Source organism: Ahaetulla prasina, chromosome 2, assembly GCF_028640845.1.
Source record: "Ahaetulla prasina isolate Xishuangbanna chromosome 2, ASM2864084v1, whole genome shotgun sequence".
NCBI lineage: Eukaryota > Metazoa > Chordata > Lepidosauria > Squamata > Colubridae > Ahaetulla > Ahaetulla prasina.
The window spans coordinates 232,834,002-232,861,999 of NC_080540.1; the positions used below are offsets into that span (position 1 = coordinate 232,834,002).

At 38.2% G+C, this 27,998-nt stretch overlaps 1 protein-coding gene across 6 annotated transcripts; it reads left to right on the forward strand.

Moving 5' to 3' along the window:
- Nucleotides 1-1,034: 1,034 nt before the first annotated feature.
- GCNT1 (glucosaminyl (N-acetyl) transferase 1) lies at nucleotides 1,035-19,303 on the forward strand. 6 transcript variants are annotated; one of them, XR_009153148.1, is made up of 3 exons: nucleotides 4,495-5,472; nucleotides 15,370-17,012; nucleotides 18,577-19,303. XR_009153148.1 is itself a non-coding variant. In XM_058166504.1 (2 exons), the coding sequence occupies exon 2, from the start codon at nucleotides 15,447-15,449 to the stop codon at nucleotides 16,752-16,754; it is 1,308 nt and encodes a 435-aa protein (XP_058022487.1). In that variant the 5' UTR covers nucleotides 1,035-1,137; nucleotides 15,370-15,446; the 3' UTR covers nucleotides 16,755-17,451. The 6 variants fall into 6 exon arrangements, 5 of the variants coding, with proteins under 5 accessions (XP_058022487.1, XP_058022489.1, XP_058022486.1 ...); XM_058166504.1 differs by lacking the exons at nucleotides 4,495-5,472; nucleotides 18,577-19,303 and adding an exon at nucleotides 1,035-1,137 and having other exon boundaries at nucleotides 15,370-17,451; XM_058166506.1 differs by lacking the exons at nucleotides 4,495-5,472; nucleotides 18,577-19,303 and adding an exon at nucleotides 1,168-2,608 and having other exon boundaries at nucleotides 15,370-17,451.
- The last annotated feature ends 8,695 nt before the right edge of the window (nucleotides 19,304-27,998 follow it).

Sequence of the window (27,998 nt, forward strand, 5' to 3'; positions counted from 1 at the left end):
GTTCCATATCTCTGCTCTAAATGTTGGCCAGCATCTACCTTCTCTTTTCCCACCATTTGAGGGGGTCGGTGAGAGGCAGCCTGTTCTCAATCGCAAACCTCTTCCCATGCATGCTCTTTCCTCTCCTGGCGGCATGTTGATTCTGCTCCTCTTACTTGGTTTCTGCAACCACACGGGCTGACTTTTGCACATACCTGCCAATTGCTTCACTTACACGAAAGAAAATGATTAATTTTCAAAGCCCCCCCCCTCCCTATTTCTTAAGTTCAGTCTCTGGTGTAGGACTGAAGGACTGAGTCTGTGTCCAGTTTTTCTTGAGTTGGTAATTGCAAGTTAACTCCAGGGGTGAAATCCAGCAGGTTCTGGAGAACTGGTAGCAGAAATTTTGAGTAGTTCTGAGAACCTGCAAGTAGCACCTCTGGCTGGCCCCAGAGTGGGGTGGGAATGGAGATTTTGCAATGTCCTTCCCCTGGAGTGGGGTGGAAATGGAGATTTTGCAGTATCCTTCCCTGCCACGCCCACAGAACCGGTGATAAAAAAAATTGTGGATTTCATCACTGGTTAGCTCTGCAAGGGCACCAAATAAGAAAGAAACCCCCGATCACACAGGCAGATCAGATGGACCCCATGGGTCGATTCCCGGGGAAGAAAACCGATAGAGCGGGGCCCCACGCTTTATCGTGGCTTGTTTAACCACGACTGATCAGGCGACCCCATGCGATCTGCTCTGCCCCGTGCCCTCCCTCATACCACTCCTGTAAAATTTCAGCCTTCATTCCCCATAAATTCCGAATAGATAAGGCGGGATGAGCCAGAGGAGCTGAGGGGGGCGGGCGAAGGGGAGGAGGATAAGCGGCTTCCAGTTTAAAAAGAAACGGAGCAGCGCGCCCACCCTCCCGTCAGGTGACCTCTACCCTAGTAAAAGAAAACCCGCAACAGGGCAGGAAACTGGCGGCTCCTACACAAGGATGGTACGCCGACTGTCCCGGCCGGGATAAGAAGAGAAGTGGGCGACGGGGAGGGGTTAGGAGGGAGAGGGCCGTGCAGGGGGCGGGAAAGCGACGAGGTCCCCGCCTCTCTTCGGGTTTTCCTCTCGTGCAGCTCGACGGCCGCCGCTTGTCTCCGATCCCCTGGCAGGTAGGGCGCTTGCTTGCTTGCTTGCTTGCTTTCTCCTCTCCCCAATTGGATGCGCCGCGGTTTGCACTCGTTCCCTCCCAGGTTCTTTCTGGGCCCGGCTTGGTTTTCTCCTTCCTTTCGAGGGCTCCCCAAAGAAGCGAGCTCCCGAGCCCCAGCCGCCGCGCTGTTAGGGTAGGTCGCGATCCTGAAAGTGCGCCCGATCCCCTCGGAGCGTGGAGGAACTTTGCCCGGGTGAATAAGTTGCAACGAGTTCCTTCGCTTAAAAAAAAGCGAACTTGCCCGGGAACTTGCGGTGGTTTGTTGCTGTTTTTTCCCGCCCCTTCCGATATTGAAAAGTAGCTTGCATGCTTGTTTTTTTCCATTTAGGAGAACCTCTATAACTCAGAGGAAATTCCCCTCCCCCCAAAAAAATTATCTTTTCTTTACGTCTAGTATCTACAACCGATTTACCGTGGGGGGGGGGGGAAGAAATACTACGAACCGACGAGATGTATTAATGACTGCTATTGTAAATGTTTTATTAAGAGGTAAAAAAAAAAACCATAGCGAGTACGTTTTAAATCTGCTTAATACAAGCTTCCCTCGAAGTTCATTTTCCTCGAAAGGGAAAAACCAAAAAAAAAAAAAGAATTGGCGGCGCGCAAGACTCCGAAGTGGCTTTCTTTCCCCTCTCCGCCCTTGGGCTGGAGGGGTAGCGGGGAGGAGGAGCGCCATTTATCAACATTGGGGACAGGTGGCTCTTTCGAAAGAGCGAGCGAGACCTTGGCTCGGAAAGTGATGGTTGCTGGGCGTTTTCCACCTCGCATGTGGAGAAATTACAGTCGGGTGGAAAACCACAGCCTTAACCTAACCTTCAGCAGAACGGTGCGAAGGGGACGCAGAATGGAGTTTTACAACTGGGAGGAAGCAGGGTTTCAGCCCACTTAGTTGAAAGAGGGTTTAAATAAATAAATAAAAAAAGAAGTTCCCTAGCACTCTTGAAAGGCTCACAAATGCAATCCAGGGGCCAAAGTGAACTTTCTCAGATGCACAAAAGGATGCTTTGCGTTATCGAGGGTAATTGTGAAGGAGCCAATTGCGCAAAGGGCAAGAAACAAAATGCAAAGTGTAAATTGTGAGATGCTCAGCTAGAGTTTCAATAGATGGGAGAGTAAATTTGTCCAAGCAGCCGTGCAAACTTCCTGTTGGTGGTAATCTGGCTATCAGCTCTGGCAGGTTTCAGAGCTTCATTTTTAGACCACTACATCCTTTGTAAGCCTGAAGCCACCACTCAAGAAACTTACCTCCCCCACCCCCACCCTGTGATGACTGCAAGCAACAGTGATCTACATTGGGCCTCCTAGCTTACCTGAGATGTTGAGCTTTGAAAGTTGGTAACCAGATGATCAGCGATAAGAACAGTGAAAGTGTTGGTGGTATGTTGGTGCTAACTGGACATGGCATAATTGGCTCCAGATAATGAGGGGAAGAGGTAAGGACAATCTTGCTTTGGGTCAAGACCTTGGTAGAAGAGAGAGGCTTAATGGAATGGCAGCAGGCATGTACACGTTGTGAGCATCTGACTGGCAAAGCTGTGGTACTGAGACCACCAGCAGAGAAAAAACAAGTTGCAGTCCTGGATGCTTCTGCTTGAGCCAGCAACATGGATCCAGTCATGGCCTCCATGAGTCTGAGCCTTCCTGCCTTGAGTGGAAAGGAATGCTGGTGTTGTGTCATCCTCATTTTAGCCATTATCTATCCACTGCAGAATGAAGATCTCGTCCACATGTTTCTATCCGATACTGTCCTGAGTTTTCTTTTGCCAATTGGGCTCGCAGTACGTCCTGATGTAGTCGATCCATCTTGTTTTAGGTCTCTCTCGTAGATACTTTTTATCAACTGGGATCCTTTCTATGACTGCCTTGGTCCACCTGCCATCAGTTCTTCTTGCTATGTGACCAGCCCGTTTCCATTTCAATTCTTTTACTTTCTTGATGATGTCATATATTTTCATTAGTTCTCTAATTCATGTACGGGTCTTTGTGTCTTGTCTTGTAATGCCGACAGTGTATCTTTCTGTGGCTCTTTGCGCCATTCGTAGCTTTTATATCGATTGTGAGGTTAGTGTCTATGTTTCACCGGCGTATGTTTAGAGCAAGTAGCACAGAGTGATCGGAAAGTTTTCTCTTCAGGTATAGAGGGAAGTTGTTATTGAAAATTATGCTTAGCTTGCCGAATGCCAGCCAACCACAATTAGCACAACATTCAATTTCCCTTATTATATCATCTTCCATTGAGATCCATTGGCCAAGGTATATGTGATGTACTACATCTAGTTCTTCTACAGCTATATAAAAAAATCTTTGGTGAATTTATTAAACATAACCTGAATAATGGTATAAACATGAAGAGGTATGGAAACAAAGTGGGGATATTCTGAAACTTTTAAAGATGGAATATGGGGAGAGAGGAACATTTGTTTAATAGGAGTAAGAGCCCTAGGAAAAGCTGGATCTCACTAGAGAAGCAGTGCTGCATTTCAAAGAGAGAGGCATAAAACTGAAATGGAAGGAGGCTGCAAAACACCATCAAGACAATGAGCCAAAAAGGACATTATAGATTTGACAAGTGCTGTAGCATACAGAAGTATAAAATTAAAACTTTGAATCTTTAGGAAGGGATTATTGTCGCAACCTTTTTTTATTCCCACTTGTTTGAGAACAGCACATCAAAATGTCTCCTTAAATTAAATTTTACCCTGGGGGGGAAAAAAAACCCTAAGAATTATCAGGAGTAGAATCTATGTGGAAAGATTGTGAGTTCCATGCAGTTTTATTTCCCCAAGCAGAATCCCTGCTGTTATGTCACGTCACACTTGTGTTCCATTACTGGCAACTTTATGCTGTGTATTTGGCAGGCAGGACAATGTTGAAGGATTTCTACATAGCTATAGCATATCTCTTGGTGTGTCCTTTAAAAGCTTGCTTAATGTAATTTAATGTAATTTTAGGATTAAAATTTGGGTGTGAAAAATCAAATTATGTCTTTAGTTTCCGTTTGTGCTCTTTTATTACGGTAGCTTGTAATCCTTTCTATGCGTGCTTATCGTGAGTGAGATAGCTGTGTTTATTTGTTTGCCACTCAGAATTGCCTTGAACTTCCAGATAGGCAGCAAATAATTTTGATAATCTGCTCAGAATGCAACTTGGGTCCATGGTATCCCAAAGTCACTTAATAGTGAGATGGCCGGCATACAAATTTAATAAATAAATGACTACACTTAATGTTGTTTCATTAAAATCCAGAGGGTACTCCTCGCTTAAGGCAACTTTCTTCTGCTACAAGAATACTTAAGTTAAAGCAGCTACTGAATAGGCAGACTATATGATTCAGGAATCACCTGAAGTCGCCTTCTTTAATTTAAAATTATGTCCACAAATACTAGGTTGCTTAACAAAAGTGCTACATTTTGTCCAGAATCTTACTTGTCCAATAAATAGGGCAAAGATGTAGAGGAGAGCAATAACTGGTTGAGTTTCTACTAAAATAATTTTCCAAGTCCAGCAATCAAGAAATGTTCTAAAGTAACATGTTCTGTTTCTATTAGTCCTTAATGAATCCAAGCTCCTACTTGTTTACAAAAATAAAACAAAATTGTCAGCACTTCTTCTTTTGATCCAACTCTGTATATAAGGTAAAAAGGAAAGTTTTACACCCTGTTAAACAGCATATTATCTTTCATGTTCAAACGCTCGCACAATATGTTGCAGCTGTATACCAGTGTCTCTTTTTGAAGCTCTTCTGTTCAAACGAATCCATTTTAAAATTAGTAATAGAAGATTACAGGTGGCTGAAGTATTAAGAGTCTCTTTTGTTACAAATAATTGGTTTTCTTACTTTGGGTTTCTTTTCTGACAGGAGACTGGCCAATGTGTAATATTACACTTGATTTCTCCAAGATTTGTGTTATGATCAATGCCATCTTTTAAAACTTTCTTTCCTTTACCCTAGCATTCTTTAAGATAATTCTACATGGAACTTGAAACCATCATCACATCTGGTAGCTCATTTAAATGGCTCCATCCATATTCAGCCTGAAAACTGATTAAACACAGACTCTACAGCTTGAAAATCAGATACTTTTAATTTTGATTTTTTAAAAATCCATCTTCCCTGTTGAACAGCTTTAAAGAAATCTACAGTTTATACATTTTTTCCATGGCTTTTGGATTAGCCTAACTCAGTTTATTATGTTATTGATTTGTTAAGTTTATTTCCTATCATCTCTGGGTTTCCATTCCTACAACAGCAGTGTTGTGAGTTAAGCTGAATTGAGAGAGAACCATTTGCCCAAAGGTGAGTTTGTGTAGCTAAGGATACTTGTGATTTGGTCTCCCTGATCCTAGACCAACTACCTGGTATAACACTCTGGCTAGTTGTCTTTCTTCTCTATTTCTATTATTTTTCTTTTTTTCCCCTCTCCCTCTGATGTTCCTACTGGTATTTATGATTTCTTCCCTAGAACTAATCATATACCTACCAATGTATATATATTTATATATACATATGATAACAGCGTTCCAATATTTGTGAGGCTGCCACAAAGAAGAGAGGGTCAGCCTATTTTCCGAAGCCCCAGAAGGCAGGACAAGAACCAATGGCTGTAATCTAATCAAAGATTAGGCTTAGGGCCTGGGTACTTACGGGACCGCCTACTGTTACCTCATGCCTCCCACCGACCCATACGCTCACACAGAGAGGGACTTCTCAGGGTGCCGTCTGCCAAACAGTGTCGGCTGGTGGCCCCCAGGGGAAGATCCTTCTCTGTGGGGGCCCCTACCCTCTGGAACGAACTTCCCCCTGGTTTATGCCAAATATCTGACCTTCGGACCTTTCGCCGCGAATTGAAAATGTATTTATTTGTTCGCGCGGGACTGGCTTAAATTTTGTTGTATTTTAAATTTATATTTTATATTTCTAAATTTTATATGAATTTTAATGGGTTTTTAGAATTTTAAATGTTTTAAAGTTTTTCGGCCAAATTGTATAATAAGTTTTAAATTTTGTTTTAATTGTATATTGTATTGTTTTTGGGTTTTTTATTCTGGCTGTACACCGCCCTGAGTCCTTCGGGAGAAGGGCGGTATAGAAATCTAATAATTAATAATAAAAATAATAATAAAAAAGAGAGAAGCAACCAAGAACTAAGGAGAAATTTTGAAACACTGAGAAGAATCAACCAGTAGAATAGCTTGCCTCCAGAATTTGTGGGTGCTCCATCTCTGGAGACTTTTAAAAAGAGACTGGGATAGGCTCTCTTGTCCGAGCAGCAGGTTGGACTAGATGGCTCCCAAGGTCCTTTCCAACTCTGTTATTCTATGTTCCATATCTATGTTCTATAATGCAAATGAGATGGTGTTTGGAGTAAGAAGAGATAGCTAGGACTTTGTTCTGTCTTCCATATATGCAGGCTGACAACATAGAAAGTTATCGATGGAGATAAAGGAAAGTTCAGAGGCCTGCTTTTTGAATGAATTTTATTATGTTTGTTTGCTATACATCATATATACAAGACCTGATGGGCTGGAGGTGGAGCTCTTGCCTCACAATCAGGAGGTTGCGAGTTCGGTCCTAGGTAGAGGCAGATGTAGGGTCTCCTGCTTGGGCAGGAGGTTGAACTAGATGACCTACAAGGTCCCTTCCAACTCTGTTAAATTGTTTATTATAACAGCTTTTCTTCAGCTCCTAACTGTAATGGTGTTACCAGCAGTGGCTAAACATGTTCTTTTTGAGCCCAAGAGGTTAATGTTTTGCCAGTTAAGGTTTTGGGGTTTTTTTGAGAGGACAAGCAATTTTCCTGCCCAAGAGGTTAATGTTTTGCCAGTTCATTTTCTTTTTTCCAGAGGACGAGCAATTTCATGTGGTCGTATGCAGATTCCCCCTCCCCAATATCTTTTATTTTAAGCATTGTCATCTGAAATCTCATCACATTTTTGAAGTCATTCACATAGAAATACACACACGCGCGCGCACACATACACACACAATGAGGATTCCACAGCAGCCATCTAAGGATTTGCAAATATTTTGTCCCCACCTTTGAAAATCACCTTGCCGACTCCTAAGGCACATGAATGAATTATTCATATTAACTGATACTTGCACTTAAGACCAATGAATGTTCAGTGTAGCTACTCATTAAAGCAGAATGGGCAGAAGAGTGATTACTATTCTCTTTCATGCCTTATAAGTCAGGTTAGTTGCTAAATTTTAGCATCAAAAAGTGACCAAAGTCTTTTAACTCCATCTGATATTTCTCAATGAATTTTAACTCCATCTGATATTTCTCAATGAATTTGCACCAGAAAAACATAGAATTTCTTTTTAAGTTGTTGAGTTGCTTCTGCTCAATGATTCTACTTGATATAATAGAACAGCTCTGTTTTTTAACAGATCCTTTCTTTTAACTATGAAACAGGTACAGTACTATCTACATGTACTAAGTCTCACTACAAGTAGCTACTACACGGGTTGCAGTTCTGTATGTAGTTATTTGTGCTCAAATGCTATTATACTGATTAAAACAGGATGTGTGTACACACACACACACACACACACACACAAATTGAGTTTCTCAAGAATTTTCTAAGCTCTCTATTTAAAACAGGTTTCCACTATAACTTCTTCAAAAGTAGCTGCTTCTCTGATGTTATGAGAATATGTAACTTGAAAATTTGAGCATATTTTTCTGACATTGGTAAAATAATATAATGCACTTTTGGGTTTTGCGGCTAATTTCTCATCACTCACCACGTAACTCAAGGGTATGTTACATGTAGACTTAGATGTCAAAGTTAACAGATAAATATATCTACTTGTCACTTGATAAAAAGTAAATTAACCCCCTCTCCATAGTAATTTCTGGTCTTTTCAGATTTGGTTGAGATAATTTGCTGTATTGGGACACCATTACGATACTAGACAGCTTCCAAACATTTTGAAGGAGGTTTTTTTTCCCCCAACATACTAGTCAAGGATACTGGGAGTATTACCATAACTCTGAGAGGCAGTATGACGGGGCCTGGTGCGCTGTAAAGTCCATGGGGTTGCAAAGAGTCGGACACAACTTAGTGAATGAACACCAAGTCAAGGATATTTACAATGTCATTCATTTTTTAAACCAAATTGATTGTTGCATCTGTGCTAAAAGTTGCTTCCAATATTATCTCTTTATTATCCACTTATTTTTATTAACTTGATTTGTAAGGTATGAGTGTCAAAAAGAATAAATCTCTATGAATTAAGTGTTTTGAGAATTGCAAAGCTGCCTGAGGAACTCTGGGAGTTGAAGTCCACAAGTCTTAAAAGAGCCAGGGTTGCAGACCCCTGCACTAGGGAGATCAGATGCTGAATATTTAGGGGGGTCTTGATAAACCTGTGAATTCTATGAAGGGTAATGCATGTTACTATCATGCCACAATTACTTTGCCTCCCATAGAAGACATGCTCTTGAAGGACACAGTGCACCTGGATCTTGACATCCATTAAAAAATAGTTTTAGACTTCTCAGAAGGATCCATTTTTGCTGAATCTCTTCCAGATCTTGGAAACTTGGTATCTCTCCAATTTCCTAGACCCTAAACCATGCTTGTCTGAATGCTTGCCTGTGAACGCCTAAAGATAGTAAGTAGTTGGGTGTTTTCCTGGCACTATGCCTCTTTTTCTAAGTTGTTGTGAAAAGAATAGTTGTGTAACGGGAAAAGGAGGGGTAGGGAGTTTTTTTTAAAAAGAAGGTGTATGAGTTACCCATTTGGACTCTGCGCTGTTCCAAACAGGTCTCCTAAATAAGGCTGTAGGTAACAGGTTTCAAGCTTTCTGTGAACAAAAGATACTGTTGTGCTGCAGCACAATTGCCTTCTCTGTTTTTTGTTTTGGTGTTCTATCTTACTTTCCTGTAGTTTTTGGCAGACTTGTTTCTGCTAAAATTCTCTTCTCTTTTTTCAGCTTATAAGAAGTAATTATCCTGCATGGTCAAAGTGAGCTAAGTTTCCTTAATAAGGTGGTGTCAGTGGGAGCGTTGATTGTTATCTCATTCCAGCTGAGCATCAGGCCTGCGTTTCAATGGGATTTTTGGTGAGGGTGTCAGATAAGCTCCACAGGCGAGAATGGAGAGCGCAGAGTAATCCTGCTCAAGACTGGATTGCTCCCACGGGGAAGAGAGCTTTGAAGGCTGCCAACATGGAAAGTCTCAAAGGGGGGATCTATGACTTGGGTACATAATTTATGATCTTGGTCCCCCACCCCAAGGCTTTTAGGATGAACAAGCATGCCTTTGAAACGCTACCTTTTGAAGAAGCTCTCTGTATTGTTTTCCATTTTTTATGGGAGATCTATCCTCCAGATTCACCCTGGAATGAATACATAGCAGTGTTCACAAAGCCATCCAATCTGTGCTGTGTCTTGTCTCATGTACACACAGACTTGTTTGCATGAATTCTCTGGAGCCCTTTTCCCAGGATAAGCTCTTTGTCTGGCATCCGGGTGTATTTTTTTTGGGGGGGGGACATAGTATGATAGCTTGCAGAGAGCAAGGAATGTACTACCTAACAAAACTCCATCTTTCCTTGCTATTACAAATTCAGGATAAATTCTAAATGGAAAATAAAAAAGGAAGAAAAGCTTCTAATAGATAATAGTTTTGGTTTCTCTCCCCTTTGGCAATAGCACTTTTTTCTTCAGCCATACTTTGAGGAAAAAAGAATCAGAAAACTATTATCACAAACATTAGTGCACAAAACTTGGGTCTTCTTTTTACAGGAGAGGGTATAGAACTTATTTAAAAAAAGCTTATCAAGAGACGCATGCCGTCAGGAATAATCTGTTGATAGATCTCGGTCAAAAGTTGGAAGGGGTAAAGTAAGAAATGGGTCAGACAAGCTGTGTGCCACAGGTCTGCAGTGGATGGCTTGAAATGTAAGTATTTTTCAAGCTTAGTGAGACTTAATTCCTGACACTGGAGAACATAAAAATTATAGAACATCAGAAAATCACATGTTGCGATAAATATTTATGGGACTTTTCCCAAATCCCACATATCTTTTGAGTAATGAAGGGCTTCCATTTGCATGGATTTAATGACATGGGGAATTTCCTTGGATCACGTGAACAATGATTATGTAAGCCCTGTAAATTGACTTCATAGTCCTGTGAAAGTAGAGGTAGTTTTTGACTTGCAAGAGTTCATTTAGTGAACTGACTTACGAGTTTTTCACTTATGACTGTTGCAGCATCCCATGATCATGTGATCAAAATTCAGACACTTGGCAATTGGTTTATACTTATGATGATTGCAAGTGTCTCGGGGTCATGTGTCAAAGCACAAAAAGTTTGGGCTCAGTTATGACCGTAAGTCGAGGACTATCTGTATAATGTCTAAGAGGTGATTTTTTGTTTAACATGAGCTAGTTATTCAGTGGATTAAAGACCTGATGTTACTTGCATTTTATGAACAAGTTGCTTAAAGAAATACATTATGAATAATGATAATAAAATATGATGACTTTTATTGAAATTGGGTAAAGTTAAATTCATATATACATAAATGAGAGTGTCTGACCACAATTCTATATATACTGAAAATCTCTTTAGACCGTATGTTTTGGAAGGGACAGAATTATGAATAGAATTAACAATATTTCTATCACTGGACCATTTGTTATTTACTGAATTTCCAGATGGTATTGCTGTAGTTTGTTACAAGTATAGGAAAGTTCATTAAATGTTTCAAATAGGTGGTATTAATTTGGATAATGCTTACCACCTGCCAACAATGTTTGAACAATTTAGTTGCCTTGCTGAGATGTCGCATCCCCATGAACATCTTCAGGAGAATAGCTGTATTAGCTTCTACATGAGATAAGACAAAAGGTAATTCAGGAGTCCACAGGTGTGAAAGGTGATATTTCCAGGACTGTATACAGGTGGTTCTTGACTTACGACCATAACCAAGCCCATAATTTCTTTTGTTCAGTAAGACAGTTGTTAAGTGAGTTTTTCCTCCATTTTACGACTTTTCTTACCACAGATGTGAAGTGAATTACTACAGCTGTTAAGTTAGTAACATGGTTGGTAAGTGATTCTGGCTTCCCAATTGTCTTTGCTTATTAGAAAGTTGCAAAAGGTGATCGATCGTATCATCCAGGACACTGCAACTACCATAAATATGAGATAGTTGCCAAGAGTCCGAATTTTGATCACGTGACCATGATCTATTTGTATGTGTAGGCTTTCTTCCTAGAGTCATTACCACAAATGCTGCGAAGAGATTGATGCCATTTGAGAGATTATATGAGGAGTGGAACTTCCAGCACTGAGCATTCTGGTTTTGGTAGTTCTTAACCAGGGTTATGGGAATGAGGCATTATAGAAGAGAAGTGATTCTGTAGTGGTTTATAATAGGGGGAAGATGCTACTTATACATATTAAGGATTATTTATATGTAAGGGATGTTTTGAGCACTCTTCTGTTTAAAACCACCTTTCGAGAGATAACACTCTGTTTTCCTTTCCCAAACTTCATTTGATATCTTCAAGTTCAGTCTATTGTCCTTGCTAAGTAATTCATTAAAAACTGTGTTTCACATCTGAGGAATGCTGTTCTTATATTTCCTATCTCTCTTTTCATGAGACATAGCAGTTAAGCTAGTTGCTTGGTCATCTGCAGTTTTTCCTAACCTGGTGCTCATCTGGCAGTGATATGCTCCCCAGAATTTATGGACAGCAACTCATCCAAGTTAGAGAAAAATGATGTAATATTTTTCGCTAATTTTTCGCTAATCTGCTTTTTGTCCAACCCTTTTATTGGAATAGTGCTGTGGGACGTCATTAAAAATGCAAGTAGATATTATTGGGACCAATTGTTTACCAAAGAATTTCCTCTGTATTTTAAATAAATATATTCAATAAAGCTGATTGGCAATAAGAGTTTTCTAATATTTTCTAGTATTCTATGGTAATATTTAAAGGCATGAAACTGAGTGCCTCACTTTATTTCATATATTTTTTCATAGCTTGATGTCAATGCTGCAGAATTTTCAAAGAGGGCTGTTAATCAGTGTTAAGATCTGCTGGGTTTCTTCTCTGAATCCAATCTTTTTTCTCCCCTTAGTTTTTTCATCAGTACTGGGAGGTGGATTGGTCATTACTTTAATAGAAGAGGGGAGGTTTTACAAATACCTTTCTCTTCAGTCTTGATATTTCCATTTTGATATCTTTGTACATGACTACTAGTGTAATGAGAGCTGGGTTACTTGTGACTTCACCATTATGTATGAAGATTGCTACTGTGGCTTACACTCTAAGCTTTTTACTGTGACATGTAAAAATATAGTCTGTGACTATAAAATATAGTCTGCAAACCTAGTGTAAAAGGAAGCCTTTGTTAAAGTCTGCATGCTGGAAAAAAAATCTTCTGGCTTAAGAATCCACCATGTTTATCTAATTTACAGGAGAAAAAAGTACTCTGTTTGAATGAGTTAAAAGCCGAATGGAATGATGTATTAAAATGTAGTTTCACATTGCGCAATCACAGAATCTCCTATCCCCACAAAACTATCTTGTGTAATTGATTCCAGGAAGGAATTGCTACTTTGGTTTAGCAATAGTTTTATTATGATTATAATACAGGGATGAAAAAAAATGAATCTCCATTCTCAACACATTGCCTTTCTGACCCTATCCATTACTCCCCTATGGCTGTTCATTTAATACAGGACATATCAATTAAGCGCATACAATTATAATGTCTTTTTCAGAACTTTAAGGTAATATGGGGTCAATTTATAACTTTATAACATTTGGATAGAAACAGAAATGAGACTTTTAGGAACTGTGGTGGCGCAGTGGTTAGAATGCAGCATTGCAGGCTGACTGCCAGCAGTTCAATTCTTGTCGTCTCAAGGTTGATGCAAACTTCCATCCTTCCGAGGTCAGTAAAATAAGCTGACTCTGTAAACTGCTTAGTGATAGTGCTGTAAAGCACTATCAAGTGGTATATAAGTTATTGCTATTTTATATATTATTTTTGCATTACCATTATCACATTAGGCTTTCTGCTCAGGGTCAGTCTTTTTCTCGCTGCTAAAAATAGATAGACCATTTTTGTCCTAAAATATTTATATTTTAGAATAAAAAATTACTTAAGGAAAGTTTTCACACACCTCCAGATTTATTGCATAAAATGTTAACTGTTAGCCATAAAATGCTGTTATGTATGCTGTTAGCCATAAAATGTTAACCACTGAATACTGGTTAAAGAAAGAAACTTTTAAAGAAGAGTTAAAAGACACAGGCCTCCTCAATTTTGTGCCCTTCTGATGTGTCAGGATTGCCATCCCACATAGCCAATGTTGTTGTTTATCTCCATTTTTTTAAAAAAACTTCTTTTAATTCTAATATTGTTTTAAATGCAAATCATTTAAAAGTAAATCAACCCCAGGTACGTTATTAATATCTGCACATATTATATATTTCTAAAATTTAGAAATAAGATTAAAGTTCTAGCTATGTGCTTACAATTTTGGAAGGCAAAGTTATACAGTTACCACTCTTCCTGTAAACCATGTACCCTTGATAGATTATTCATTCTGAGAAGCTATAATAAGCTTGTTAAATTGTTTTTGGGAGGAGAGAGTTTTATTCAGAAAGCCATCTGTATTGAAATGGTTTATTTAAATCTTGCCTCCTTTCCCCAAGAATTACAATGTTTAAAAAAGTAAGTTCTCTAGTTAGAATGGTCTTCTCTAACCAAGCACTGGGCAGATCTATTGGAAAATAAGCTTAGAAAACAGAAAGCTAAGTTAAATAAATAGAACAAGACAGGCTCAATTACTTCCTTCAAATAAGCTTACATAATATCCTTGGACCTCTTTAAGTTAATCCAGCCTGTTAGAGTAAACTTTGAGGGAAGATTGGAAATGGATGGATAAACTGTAAGGCATGCAAATGTGATCATAGAAATGGGTATGCAGCGTGTTGTGGGAAAGAAAAGAAGTAGAAATGGCTGTGTATTAACGCCATGACTGCCCCACTTTCTTCTATAGAAATAAGAGGTGTGTATGTTAAAAGAAATATCCAAGTAACGTTACAGGTAGTAGGTATGGGATACTTTGGAGGGGTATATGCTAATGCAAAAATGAATGGATGCTGAACTAAAGTGGGTTGAATACCAATATGAGTGATTTATCAATCAAATCTTTATACCGTTATAGACAGGGCACATATATGAGTGAAATAAATACATTAGGATGGTTTGTTGATATAGAGAGGATGCGTGAAGTCTGGGTGATGAAATCAATATATGAAATAAAAAGTAGGGAAAAGCCAAGAAAATAAAATGTTCCTTCATTTATTTTATTCTATTTATGCGATGGAAAGGGTTCTTTTCCAAATGACAATTACAGTGTCAGGGAGACATGCTTCTTGGCTCCATTCAGATGGCTATTTAATGGGAAGAACCTGCAACATGTCGAACCTTCTTTTTGGGTGAACAGGAAGATAGGTCCTTCCTCATATATCCTGGCTTTGAAGAACTTTTCAGGGGACAATCAGTATCTTGAATTGCACCTGGAAATCTCACAAAAGAGTGATGGTCCATGGAAGGAGTTGGTGCTCCTCAAAAAGAGAGTTTAAAGAAAAACCGGAAATACATGAAATTGTAGAGATACGATGGAAGCATGGATGGTTTGCAGGCTTAGAAAGGTATGGAGAGGTATGCTGAATTGTGTGAACGTATTTTGATTTTAGATATGTCCCCTTTCTTTTTCTATTATCTTCCGCCTTCAGTTTCCTTTGCTTATTACTTTCTCTTTTTTTTCCTCTTAAAGGGGATACCAGGTAAGCAGAAATGTAAATCAAAGTTACGAATAGCAAGCTTAAATACAGGTTTGAATGTATGTGTGTCTGTGTACATACCATAACTATATGGTTAAATGCTAATGATCAAGCATTAGTCTGTCTAATGTATGTTTCGAAAGATCTCTCCTGAGGTTGGTAAAACAAGGACCCAGGTTGTTGAGGACAGTATGCGAACATTGTAAACAGCTCCTGAGAGTGCTGTAAAAAAACCTCTATAGAACAGTATATGTGCTATCATTATTTCTATGTCTTCTTTCAGCTAAATGACAAAATAAATTTGGAGCAAATTATAGACAAAAGATCTGGTTCTCCCTGACTTTATCTTCCTTTTCATTTATAGACACCTATCAAAGAGAAATGCGAACAGAACTGCACACGGCTGGAACTTATATCATATGTACAGAGAAAGTCCCTTAAATGTCTGGAAGGTTTCAAATGTTGTCTGAAATGCTAAGGAGGAAACTTCGTCACTGTGGTATCCTACGGTTTAAGCCGCTTTGGGTGTTAGTTTGTACAGTTGGAATCTGGTCTTATATTACAGTTCACCAGAAACCAACCTACCAAGATTATGAGCATTTGGAACTGACTGGTGAACATCCTAATGGAGTAAACTGTTCCAAGATACTAGAGGGTGACACAGAGGAAATTCAAAAAGTAAAGCTTGAGCTGTTAACAGTCTCCTTTAGGAAAACCCCCAAAATGACTCCAAATGACTATATCAACATGACAGTTGATTGTGCCTCCTTTATTAAAAGGCGGAAATATATTATGGAACCTCTTAGTCAAGAAGAAGCAGAATTTCCCATTGCATATTCAATAGTGGCTTATTATAAAATCAATATGCTTGAGAGACTTCTGAGAATCATATACGTTCCTCAAAACTATTACTGCATTCATGTTGACAAAAAGTCCCCGGAGTCTTTCTTGGCAGCGGTGAAAGGGATTGCATCATGTTTTCACAACGTCTTCATTGCCAGCCAATTGGAAAGTGTAGTGTATGCATCATGGAACCGGGTACAAGCTGACCTCAACTGCATGAAGGATCTCTACAGGAGAAATGTGAGCTGGAAATACTTGATCAATCTCTGTGGCACAGATTTCCCAATCAAGACCAATCAAGAAATTGTGGAGAAGTTGAAAGCCCTCAATGGTGAAAATAGTTTAGAAACAGAAAAAATGCCTTCAAACAAAGAGGTGAGATGGAAAAAACATCATGAAATAGTTGATGGCAAGGTGAAAAATATGGGGATAGACAAACAGCATCCACCTCTCGACACACCCATTTTCTCTGGAAGTGCCTATTTTGTTGTTAATAGGAAATTTGTGGAATATGTATTAGAGAACAGCAAAATTCTTGCTTTTATAGAATGGGCTAAAGACACGTACAGTCCTGATGAATACTTATGGGCTACAATTCAGCGAATCCCTGAAGTTCCTGGTGCAGTCTCTGCCAGTGACAAATATGATGTTTCCGATATGAATGCCGTTGCCCGGTTTGTGAAATGGCATTACTTTGAGGGGGATGTATCCAAGGGTGCTCCTTACCCACCTTGCAATGGAATTCACGTCCGTTCTGTATGTGTCTTTGGAGTCGGAGACTTGAGCTGGATGTTACGGAAACATCATTTTTTTGCCAACAAATTTGATACTGACGTTGATCCTTTTGCAATTCAGTGTCTGGAAGAGCATTTACGAGACAAAATGCTACAACAGCGCAGACACTAATATGCAGTGTTCTTTTTATGGTACACGTTTTATTTGATTAAATTGGCAGAAAAGAGATGGAAAATAAGATACGCCTTTTTTTGTTTTTAAACAAAGCTTGTAGGGTGATTATCTAGCTGATGGTGTCCCCTGAGCTTTCTTAATTCTATTATTTTTTTCATAAAATAGTTCTATTACAAAAATTCTCTTGCAAAAGGCCATGAAACAAGATCCTCCAGTTTACAACTGAAAGACTTACATTCAGTTCACCTCTCCTCTGTATCCTTTAAAGAATTCTATTAGAAATCAAATAATCTGATCCTTAGTTTGTGCAGCCACTAAGATACTTTCCTTAGTGGAAAATGGACAATTTTGAGGACAGTAAGGAGACAGAACTAAATAGTCATGGTGGAAAAGATCTCAGATTCAGGGAAATTTATGAGATTATGGAACTGGAATTTGAAGTATATTTGTGTCTCTCTGGTCAAATTATTGAATTCTGTTTCCCCCCCTTTTTTTTTTAAACTACCAGCAATATTTACATATACATATATACACAAAACACATGGAAGTTGTTCTTTTCTAAGCTTAATTTTTCGGATAGACTGTATTCAGTTTTGTATAGAAGTTTTGTCTACAGAAATGTAGCAGAAGCCTCCCAGTTAAAATATTCTCAGGGAAATAAAATGTATGCCTGTTTGTGTTCATTTTAATATAACTTGATGGCATTTATGTTTGCTGCTTGCCAGATCATTTGTCACTTTTCCATAAAGGGAGAACAAAATAAATCAGTAGAATTGTTAATTGGTGATAGTTCCTACCATTCATTTTGCTACTAGAAATTTTTGAATTTTCCAAATTAAAAAAATATGTCCTTTTTAAGTCTTGCTTTTATGCTAACTGCATAACACTCTTCAAAAGGGGAGGAGTTAACATATTTCAGCTCTTAATAAATCTAAGCAGCAGAACAAACAAGATCTAGAACAGGCATAATGAGTGCTTCTTTTTACAGCTACAATTCTTTCTTTTCTTGGTGTCTTTCCTAATGCTGGCTTGGAAACAATTTTTGGAGATGGCATGAGGTACAAAATAGGACTTCAGTTTCCTGCTGAACATCCAAAGTGTTCCAAAATAGCCCATAATTAAAACTGCGCTGGATAGAATTCTGTCTGCCAGCTGCAATATTTTATGTCAAATTATATTTCTATGCTACTGGGTTTTTACATGTTTTATTTCTTAGGAGTCAATTTTTTAAAAAGAGACAAAATCTCCTTCAAGTTGAGTTGGGTTCTCGTTGACATCAAGGTGAAATCCCATCACCTTTTCTTGGCCAGCATTGGTGACCAGTGCTGAGGATATTATTTATTTATTTATTTATTGGTCATCCCCATGTAGCCTTATAGCCTGATAGGCAAAGTTGTAGACAAAAGTGAAAATATTTTAAAAAGAGTACAAAATACTACCTGGCCCATCAATCAACCAAGTAGGATGAACAATTATTTAGAAATTTGCCATCAATTATATTTCAGAGATAATACGTAGGGGACAAAGTTTCTTAAGGGTTATCATGAGTTTGCATGTTCACTCCATTTTGGACCTACTTCCTACCTTCCTCTTTTGAGTATAGGAACTGCTGTCATCTGAGTTTCTGTAGATCAATGTTTCTCAACCTTGGTAATTTTAAGATATGTGGACTTCAACTCCCAGAATTCCCCAGCCAGCCATAGGAAGTTGAAGTCCACATATCTTAAATTTGCTAAGGTTGGGAAACACTGTTGTAGGATTTATCCCACAATGCCTGTGATTTTCCTTAAGTTACCCTACTTAAATATTTTTTCTGCAGATAAATATTTTTTACTGCAATACAATCTTATGTTCTTTCCTTCACCTTTTTGTCCATGGACTTCTTTTCAAACTTCATCTTCCCTACTGGATGATCTTGGCTCTACTCTCGATTTGGAGTTTCTAGTAGGTTGTTTAGAGAGACTTGTGTTGAGACATCTAGCTTGGCATGGTCCCAAAATATTACTGAAAACCATAGTTTACCTATGCAACAGGACCATGGCAGTGGGTCGTGACTTACTTCAAGATTCAGAAAGACATTGATTGGGTTGTGTCACACGTTGGATTCATTTAGCATGTGAATGAATTCTCTGACATCTGACTTGGTAGGTTTTTACATATGACGGTACTCTTACTTCAGTTAAGAACAATGGATGTCTTCCAAAAATATCCATGCACATGCAATAAATCATTGTATGTGATAATTTATTTCACATTACTGAAGATCTCCTCCAATAATAACTGACTATAAATTACAATTCACTGATTGTAAGTGAATAGATTTTTGTTAGCTACATTGGCATTCACTTGACCAATTCTCTGCTGTAATGCTCAAATACAGTTACCAAAATATTTAATAAATATGTGATACAGTAATGTATGAGATTCTTTATTAACCTATTGACAACAATTTATCTATTAATAACAATTGTGGTTGAGTTCTGCCCAATTATACAATCTTTTTTGCCACAGTTGATCAGTGAAGTGCTAGAATTGATAAGTGAAACACATGGTTGTATGTAAATCTGACTCCTTCCCCCCCTTTATTTTTTTGGTTAGAAGGCAGCTGGGAAGGTCACAAATGACAATCACATGACCTGGAGATGCTGCAATCATCATAAATACATGCTGGTTGCCAAAGAACCACATTTTGATCCCATGACTGTTGCAGTGGTGCAGTGGTTGAAAGTGTAAGGGACTGGATCGTAAGTCACTGCAGTGTCATTGCAATTGCAAACGGTTGCTAAATGAATGGTTGTACGTTGAGGACTACCTACAACCTTCAAGTTATAATTTAAGGTAACAAGATCTTTTTGCAGTTCACAAATGTTTTTGAAACCTAGAGTTTATATATCACTTTGTTGCTTACATGTAAAAAATAAATTTCAGGTAGGGCATAGGGAAAATAAGTAACTTTTTAAATAGACCAACTGAAATCCAATCACTGATCTATAGATTCCAGTTGAAGAGTCCTGGTCTAATTAATACTGTGTTTCTATAGATGCAAGAGCTCACAAAAGCATAACATGCCAAGTGAAAGACAACCTGGTCTTCAAAAAGGTATTGATGTACATACTGTTTTTAACCACTGTGGAAATCATTGACTATGTAAAGTAAAAAGTAACAAATTTGCTTTGAGATTGTTTGCTTCTCAGCTGCAGAAACAGTGTACAGCAATGAACTGGATTGGAGACCAGTACTCTTTTTATAGCGTTCTGTTTTAGCTATGGTTTCTCTGATGTTTGCATACTTGCCATACCATCGTAAAAATCGGCCCGAACGAATTTAGCATTAGAAAAAATCTGCATTTTGATGCAACTCTTAAGAATGTGATCCTTCTTGTGCTAAAGTAAAACCATATTTGGGATTTCCAACTGTCATATCGATATCCTATATGTTTTAACAAGGAAAATGCAATGCATGGGACTACCCAGTATAAAAAAACATTTTGGACGTGCAAATTTCTATGTGTGAGTCACTTTTAAGATATAGGACCATTTAGAACAGAGGTCTCCAACCTTGACAACTTTAAGCCTGGAGGACTTCAACTCCCAGAATCCCCCAGCCAGCAAGCTGGCTGGGGAATTCTGGGAGTTGAAGTCCTCCAGGCTTAAAGTTGCCAAGGTTGGAGACCCCTGATTTAGAAGACTTGCTCCGCAGAAGTCAGCCAATGTAGTTGATCTCTCAAGTGGAATAGGTTACTGTACTTCCTAAGGCTCTGAACTGAACAATTTGCCTGATTTTTGCAAACTAGCAAGCTGAGCCTTTGGCTTGACAATCAGGTATGTATTTACATTTATCCAGGGTTTCTTGGGAACTGTTCCATTTAATTAACCTGACTCCTCCTCAGACATTTCATACATTCCTCTAATTGCTGAAGAGTTTCCAAGGTTGTGGCTTAGCTATCTTTTCTTAAACAAGAAAAGCTGCCTTAGTGAAAGCCTCACGGTAAAGTCAACAAAAAAACCAACTAGAAAACACTAGCATCTTGATCTCTTGTAATAAAAGTTTAGCAGTGGGCAAAGAACTTTAATTTCCACAACAGGAGTTTACACTGAAAATTAATAGCCAATGAAATGAAATGAGAGCTGGTAAAATAAGCTCTTGTAAAATTGAGGAGACAGAGGCAGAATATGCTCACCTTGAGTTATTCAGAGGTTGAACTATATTTCCCAGCATTCCTCAGCACCAGCCATGCTAGCTAGGTTGCAGAGAGATATAGTTCAACATCATTTAGTAGACAATATATTCTCCCAGTGAAGATAATAAACATAACCAGTTTAACTGGTTTAGAATGGAGAAAATTCAGACTATTTACATCACTTTCTATGCAAGGTTATTTGATCATTTTGATCAATGTACACTGTTTTCCAGTTGCCTTTTATTAATATGCTAACTACTCACAAAACTGCCCATGGTATACTTTATATTAAAGGGATCTTTTGAAAAAAAATTACTGGAAGCAATAGGGCCTTTCTGTTTCTTGGCTTTTCTTAAGGAAACCCTACATCTTTAGGTGGGAAAAATATTTTACTTAAATACAAGGCTGCTATAGATGTGGAAACTGGTTATAATATACTCAGGCCATTTTTGTCTCTAGGGAAAAAGTAGAACCTCATGTATTTTAACTGACTTGAGGCTATAAGAAATTCTGGCTCCCTTGTTTACTGCAGGCAAGCAATAGCACTGGAGAATGGAAATGTTGATGTAAGAGCATAGGCCTACTCACATTTCAAAGTGCATGTTATGTTAAACCATGTGGTGTTTATGCTTTTCTTTTTCAGGAAAAGCCCTGAAATTGTAAATCATGGAAAATGTTTAGGGAATCTAGTCAAATGAAAGCAATTCAATGAATAAGACCTTTCTTCTCCACTCCAGATTGCAGTTGGGATTGATATAAGGCCAAAGCAGAAATATTAGCTTTTCAGAGGAAAAAAAGCTGCTTTTCTTTTAACTCTATTAGTGTTTCTTAAATCTCATAATTAGCGGGGGGTGGGTTATCATTCATAAATATAAGTATTGGTCCAATACTGCATATCAGTTTGAATCTGTAATATATATATAAAAAATTTATATATATATAATTATATTTATATATATGTGGCTCAGAGGTTAATACAACTGCCTAATATGCAGGCAGTCCAAGTTTGAATCTGAGTAAGGGTATGGCTAGGTGAAAGGTGAAAAGCTTGAAATAGATCTATACTAGTCTCTCTTTATTTCTTTATCAGCTTTTGTCAGAAACGGACTGTAACTTAAGGGACGGATCTAAAATTTGTGCACTGATATTTTCAGAGTAAAAGGAAAGGACAAGTCTTCTGGAAACCTCTGTAGGTGATTAAAACGTGTGTGCATTTCCAATTTCCCATGAACATTCAGTTTTAGTATAGTTTTTAAAATTATAACCTGTGTTTTAATTTTTTAACATACTATTTTTCTAAGCATTTTATAACTTGTAAACTGCCCAAAGTCACTTTACAGAGGAGATATGCAGCATAAAAATTTAATTAATAAATAAAATGCAGGAAACAAACATGGCTTCTCTATAGACCTTGATGCATTTAAGGGTTAATAAGCATAAAACTCACTACCAGAATGCCTTTGGGAGTGAGACTGATCTTTTATACTGTTTATTTCTCTTTCTTTTCCATGGGGAGGCAAAAAGCATCCTAAGCGTATTGTGATATTATTAAAAGATACTTTTATGTAATACATTTTAAGTGGCGTTAAGATATTTTACTTAACATTAAGTTAAACCTCTTTTTCTTCTTCTCTGTAAGGCCACCCAACTCTATAGTGATTCTGCGCAATGTTCAATAGTAAAGACAAATTAACAGCAACAAGGAAAAAGAAAATGGTGAACTTGTAGAAATAATTAAGTCAATTGTCCTAAACACAGCTCTCCCACAAGAATCCATTTGAACAAACCAGGGGAGGAACATTATAAATCTCTGCATTCCAGAGGGCAGACACCACAACACAGAAGGTTCACTTTCTTGGATGGGATGGGATAGGAGGACGCTACAGGTGACAAGTCTGTCCCTTAGATAATCAGGCCCTATGACATGGATACAGGTGATAAATAGAAGCTTGCATTGTAACAGGGAGCCTATTGGCAGCCAGTGTAGAACAATAGAATAACAGAGTTGGAAGATCTTCTAGTCCAACCCCCTGCTTAGGCAGGAAACCCTACACCACTTCAGACAAATGGTTATCCAACATCATCTTTAAAAATTCCAGCGTTGGAGCATTCACAGCTTCTGGAGTCAAGTTGTTCCACTGATTAATTGTTCTGTCAGGAAAGTTTTTCTTAGTTCTAAATTTCCTTGATTAGTTTCTAAAGATCGCAAATATAGCAGCATTTTAGAAAAGTTATTATATAGAATAGAATAGAATAGAATAGAATAGAATAGAATAGAATAGAATAGAATAGAATTTATTGGCCAAGTGTGATTGGACACACAAGGAATTTGTCTTGGTGCATATGCTCTCAGTGTACATAAAAGAAAAGATACGTTCATCAAGGTACAACATTTACAACACAATTGATGGTCAATATATCAATATAAATCATAAGGATTGCCAGCAACAAGTTATAGTCATACAGTCATAAGTGGAAAGAGATTGGTGATGGGAACTATGAAACGATTAATAGTAGTGCAGATTCAGTAAATAGTCTGACAGTGTTGAGGGAATTATTTGTTTAGCAGAGTGATGGCCTTTGTGAAAAAACTGTTCTTGTGTCTAGTTGTTCTGGTGTGCAGTGCTCTTTAGCGTCGTTTTGAGGGTAGGAGTTGAAACAGTTTATGTCCAGGATGCGAGGGATCTGCAAATATTTTCACAGCCCTCTTCTTGATTCGTGCAGTATACAGGTCCTCAATGGAAGGCAGGTTGGTAGCAATTATTTTTTCTGCAGTTCTAATTATCCTCTGAAGTCTGTGTTTTTCTTGTTGGGTTGCAGAACCGAACCAGACAGTTATAGAGGTGCAAATGACAGACTCAATAATTCCTCTGTAGAATTGGATCAGCAGCTCCTTGGGCAGTTTGAGCTTACTGAGTTGGCGCAGAAAGAACATTCTTTGTTGTCCTTTTTTAATGATGTTTTTGATGTTAGCTGTCCATTTGAGATCTTGCGATATGAAAGAACCCAGAAATTTGAAGGTTTCTACTGTTGATACTGTGTTGTCAAGTATTGTGAGAGGTGGAAGTATGGAAGGGTTTCTCCTAAAGTCTACCACCATTTCTACGGTTTTGAGTGTGTTCAGTTCCAGATTGTTTTGGTTGCACCACAAGGCTAGTTGTTTGACCTCTTGTCTATATGCGGATTCGTCATTGTCTCGAATGAGACCAGTCACTGTTGTGTCATCTGCGAACTTCAGTAGCTTAACAGATGGATCATTGGAGATGCAGTCATTGGTATACAGAGAGAAGTGAAGTGGGGAGAGCACACAGCCTTGGGGGGCCCCTGTGCTAATTGTACAGGTATTTGATGTGATCTTGCTTAGCTTCACCTGCTGCTTCCTGTTTGTTAGGAAGCTTGTGATCCACTTACAAGTCTGTTCCGGTACCTGTAGCTGGTTTAGCTTAGTTAGAAGAATGTCTGGAATGATGGTATTGAATGCTGAACTAAAGTCTACAAAAAGGACCCTTGCATAGGTCTTTGGAGACTCAAGATGTTGTAGGATGTAGTGCAGAGCCATATTAACAGCATCAACTGTTGATCTATTTGCTCGGTATGCAAATTGCAAGGGGTCTAACAGCAGATCTGTGATGGTTTTCAAGTAGGAAAGCACTAGCCTTTCAAAGGTTTTCATGACTACAGATGTTAAAGCAACTGGTCTGTAGTCATTCAGTTCCTTGATGGTGGGCTTCTTCGGCACTGGGATGATGGTAGAGCGTTTGAAGCAAGAAGGAACATAACACATCTCTAGTGATTTATTGAAAATATGGGTGAAGATGGGGGCCAATTGGTCAGCACAGACTTTTAAGCAAGAAGGAGTTATCTTGTCTGGGCCTGGAGCTTTTCCTGGCTTTTGTCTGTGAAATAGGTCCTGCACTTCCTTTTCTGTGATCACTAGGGGTTGTGAACCCAATGAAATGGGGTCAGTTGTAGGAGGCTTGGCTGTTGTTGGTGTGTCTGAGATGGGGGTTGTGGAGATAGGTGGCTGTAGTTTCCTTTCAAACCTGCAGTAAAACTCATTCAGGTCATCTGCCAGTTGTTGATTACCTTCAGCCTGGGAAGGAGGTTTGCCATAGCCGGTGATATTTTTAAGAGTTTTCCACATGTTTGCTGGTTCATTTGCTGAAAACTGATTCTTTAGCTTTTCAGAGTAGCTTCTTTTTGCTGCTCTTATCTCCCTTGTTAGTGCATTTCTGGCCTGATTGTACAGCATTTATTAGTTAATAAAAGCAAACACAAAAAAGCTGACTGTGAATTGTAAGCTAACAGCCAGAAGTACTTAAGACAGAGATATCAGTTATTATGGGAGCCTGCCACTAACAGAATAAGCCAAATCTAAGGATCCAGAAAGCATCTGCTTCAATAAGTTGCCATGTAAAAAACTGGATTAATCTATGAAATATTAGGCTGGTCTGTATTGGTTTCTTGTTATAGTGCAAAAGACTTTTTTCCTAAATAAGCTACAGGTGTTCCTAGTAACCAGATATCTGAGGAATGTAGAAAGAATTAATCAAGCCATAAGAATTAACCTAGTCGGACAATGTCTTCATTGCTGACTAGCAAAGAGGACAGGAGGTTAATTTTTTTCAATTTTTAAAATGAATGGAGTTAGTGTAAATGCTCAAGCTCCCAAAAATGGTTATTTCCAGAAACTAGTTTCCTTATGAAATTGGGGATTACCTGGCCCCTAGCTGTTACTTTTTTGTAAGTCTGAATCAATCTACTGTGCACAGTAAAACACAGTATATAACAGTGTTCCAAAAAGCAATTTGAAGAAAAATGCTGATTTGCCAGCATATGGACTGAAAAAAACGTTTTCAGAACTTTAGTGAAAACTGAGGTTCTTAAATGCAATCCTAACCATATACAAGCAAATTTCTTGGAATAGACCTTTAACACAGTGTTATTTAAATAAGTACATTTGTTCTAGTGGACCTAACCCATATCCTATCAGTAATCTGAATCACAGATAATTTTGACTCAGTCCTACTTTCAGCCTAACCAAAGTCACATGGGAGTTCTGGGGGGGAAACGTAAGAGGAAGATGAACTATGTACATTATCTTGAGCTCCTGAAGTAAACATACGTATGTCATTCAACAAGTCAAGTGTAATGCCTCCCCCAAAAAATGTGTACCCCTATATTGAAGAAAAATAAAAATTGTGCTTGTAGTCTTAATAGCAAATATCTTAAATCATTTATCTGTAGCAAATTAAAAACGTCTTTTCTATAGTTTTCTAGATTTATTTCTAATATAAGCTCAAGTAATTTATTCCTGTATACTTATATACAGTAGTGTAAAATTATGAAAAAGAACAGTTTAATATGACTGTCATGGTAAGAACAAGACTCCTGAAATGCTAATTTGTGTGTCAAAAAAGAGATGGATACTGAAACACATTCCTTGTGATTTTTCTATATCACTCACTGAAGAACCCCAATTTTCTTTTGCAATTTCTTTCCCAAATCTTAATTTTCTTTAGAATAAGAAATGTAACCCCAGAATTTTTTCCAGTCTCATTTCTGCTATATATTACTGATGCTCAAATATCTAGCTACTTCTATCCATATATCAGAGAAGAATAAGCATCAGATAGTTAATAGTATTAGACATGAAGTTTACTTGTTAGATATAACAGTAGTAGCCGAATAATTCTTTTTTCCAGTGTTTTGGTTAATTACCCTGTAATATCACTTTTTGGGAAAGAGAGTAGGAGCAAGCACAACAGCTGTGCTACCTTCTCCCACACAGACCTTGTCAAAGTTTTGTCACTGATCCTTCCTCCCTTTCACAATATTGCCTCTCTAACAAAATTCTAGCAGGCAACGCAAATTAGGTTTGTATAATTCCACTGCCATATGTATTTTAATCAAAGTAAATACCTGACATGGTTTGTGTTCAGGTTTTCTTTGTTCATAAATTGCGAGTATTCTGCAAATCTCTACTAAATTCTCCTTAATTGGTGATCTGCAATTTTTTTTTAAAAAGGAGGCTACAAAAGATACTGCATTTCCAGTTGCAAAAACCAGTCTCAAAAGCAAAAAGGAGAAAAAAAATGTAAGGTTAAAGAAAATCAATTACAACAGAAAATGGAAACAGAAGCAGCAATTATAGTCATTATAATTTACTACCCTATATTGCTTGGGGTTAAAATTACATGACATTAGTGATACATAGCACCCAGATAGATGGCACTATGGCCAACCTTGCTTGATCTTGAAAGCTAAAGACAAGGTCAGAGTAGAGTAGTACTTAAATGGGAGACCTCAGGATATCTTAGGGCATGAAGCAAGATCAGGAAATTGAAAAGTAATACTCCGTAAGGCAATGGTAACTAATTTCATACTTTTACCAAGAAAACTGTATCAGCATGTCAGTTACTTGATCATTCCAATGAAATGTTTGTTATTAGAATTAGAATAGAACAGATCATGCCAGACTAATCTTATTGCATTCTTTGACAAAATTAGTGGACCAGAGGAATGCTGTCGATATAATTTACTTGGACTTCAGTAAAGCATTTGATAAAGTAGACCATAACCTACTACTAGATAAAGTAGAAAAATGTGGGTTAGACAGCATCACCACCAGATGGATTCGTAACTGGCTGACCAACCGCACTCAATGTGTAGTTCTCAACGGAACTACATCCACATGGAGGGAAGTATGCAGTGGAGTACGCCAAGGCTCTGTTTTACTCTTCAACATCTTCATCAATGACTTGGACGAGGGGATAGATGGGGAACTCATCAAATTTGCAGATGACACCAAGCTGGCAGGAATAGCCAACACTCCAGAAGATAGGCTCAAGATACAGAAAGATCTAGACAGACTAGAACATTGGGCGCTATCTAACAAAATGAAATTCAACAGTGAAAAAATTAAGGTTCTACATTTAGGCCAAAAAAACCCAAAATGCACAGGTACTGTATATGTGGTACCTTGCTCAATAGTAGTAACTGTGAGAGGGATCTTGGAGTCCTAGTGGACAACCACTTAGATATGAGCCAGCAGTGTGCAG

Excerpts from the sequence above, each read along its gene's own strand:
- GCNT1 (XM_058166504.1), top strand. The coding sequence starts at position 15,447 with ATGTCTGGAAGGTTTCAAATGTTGTCTGAAATGCTAAGGAGGAAACTT.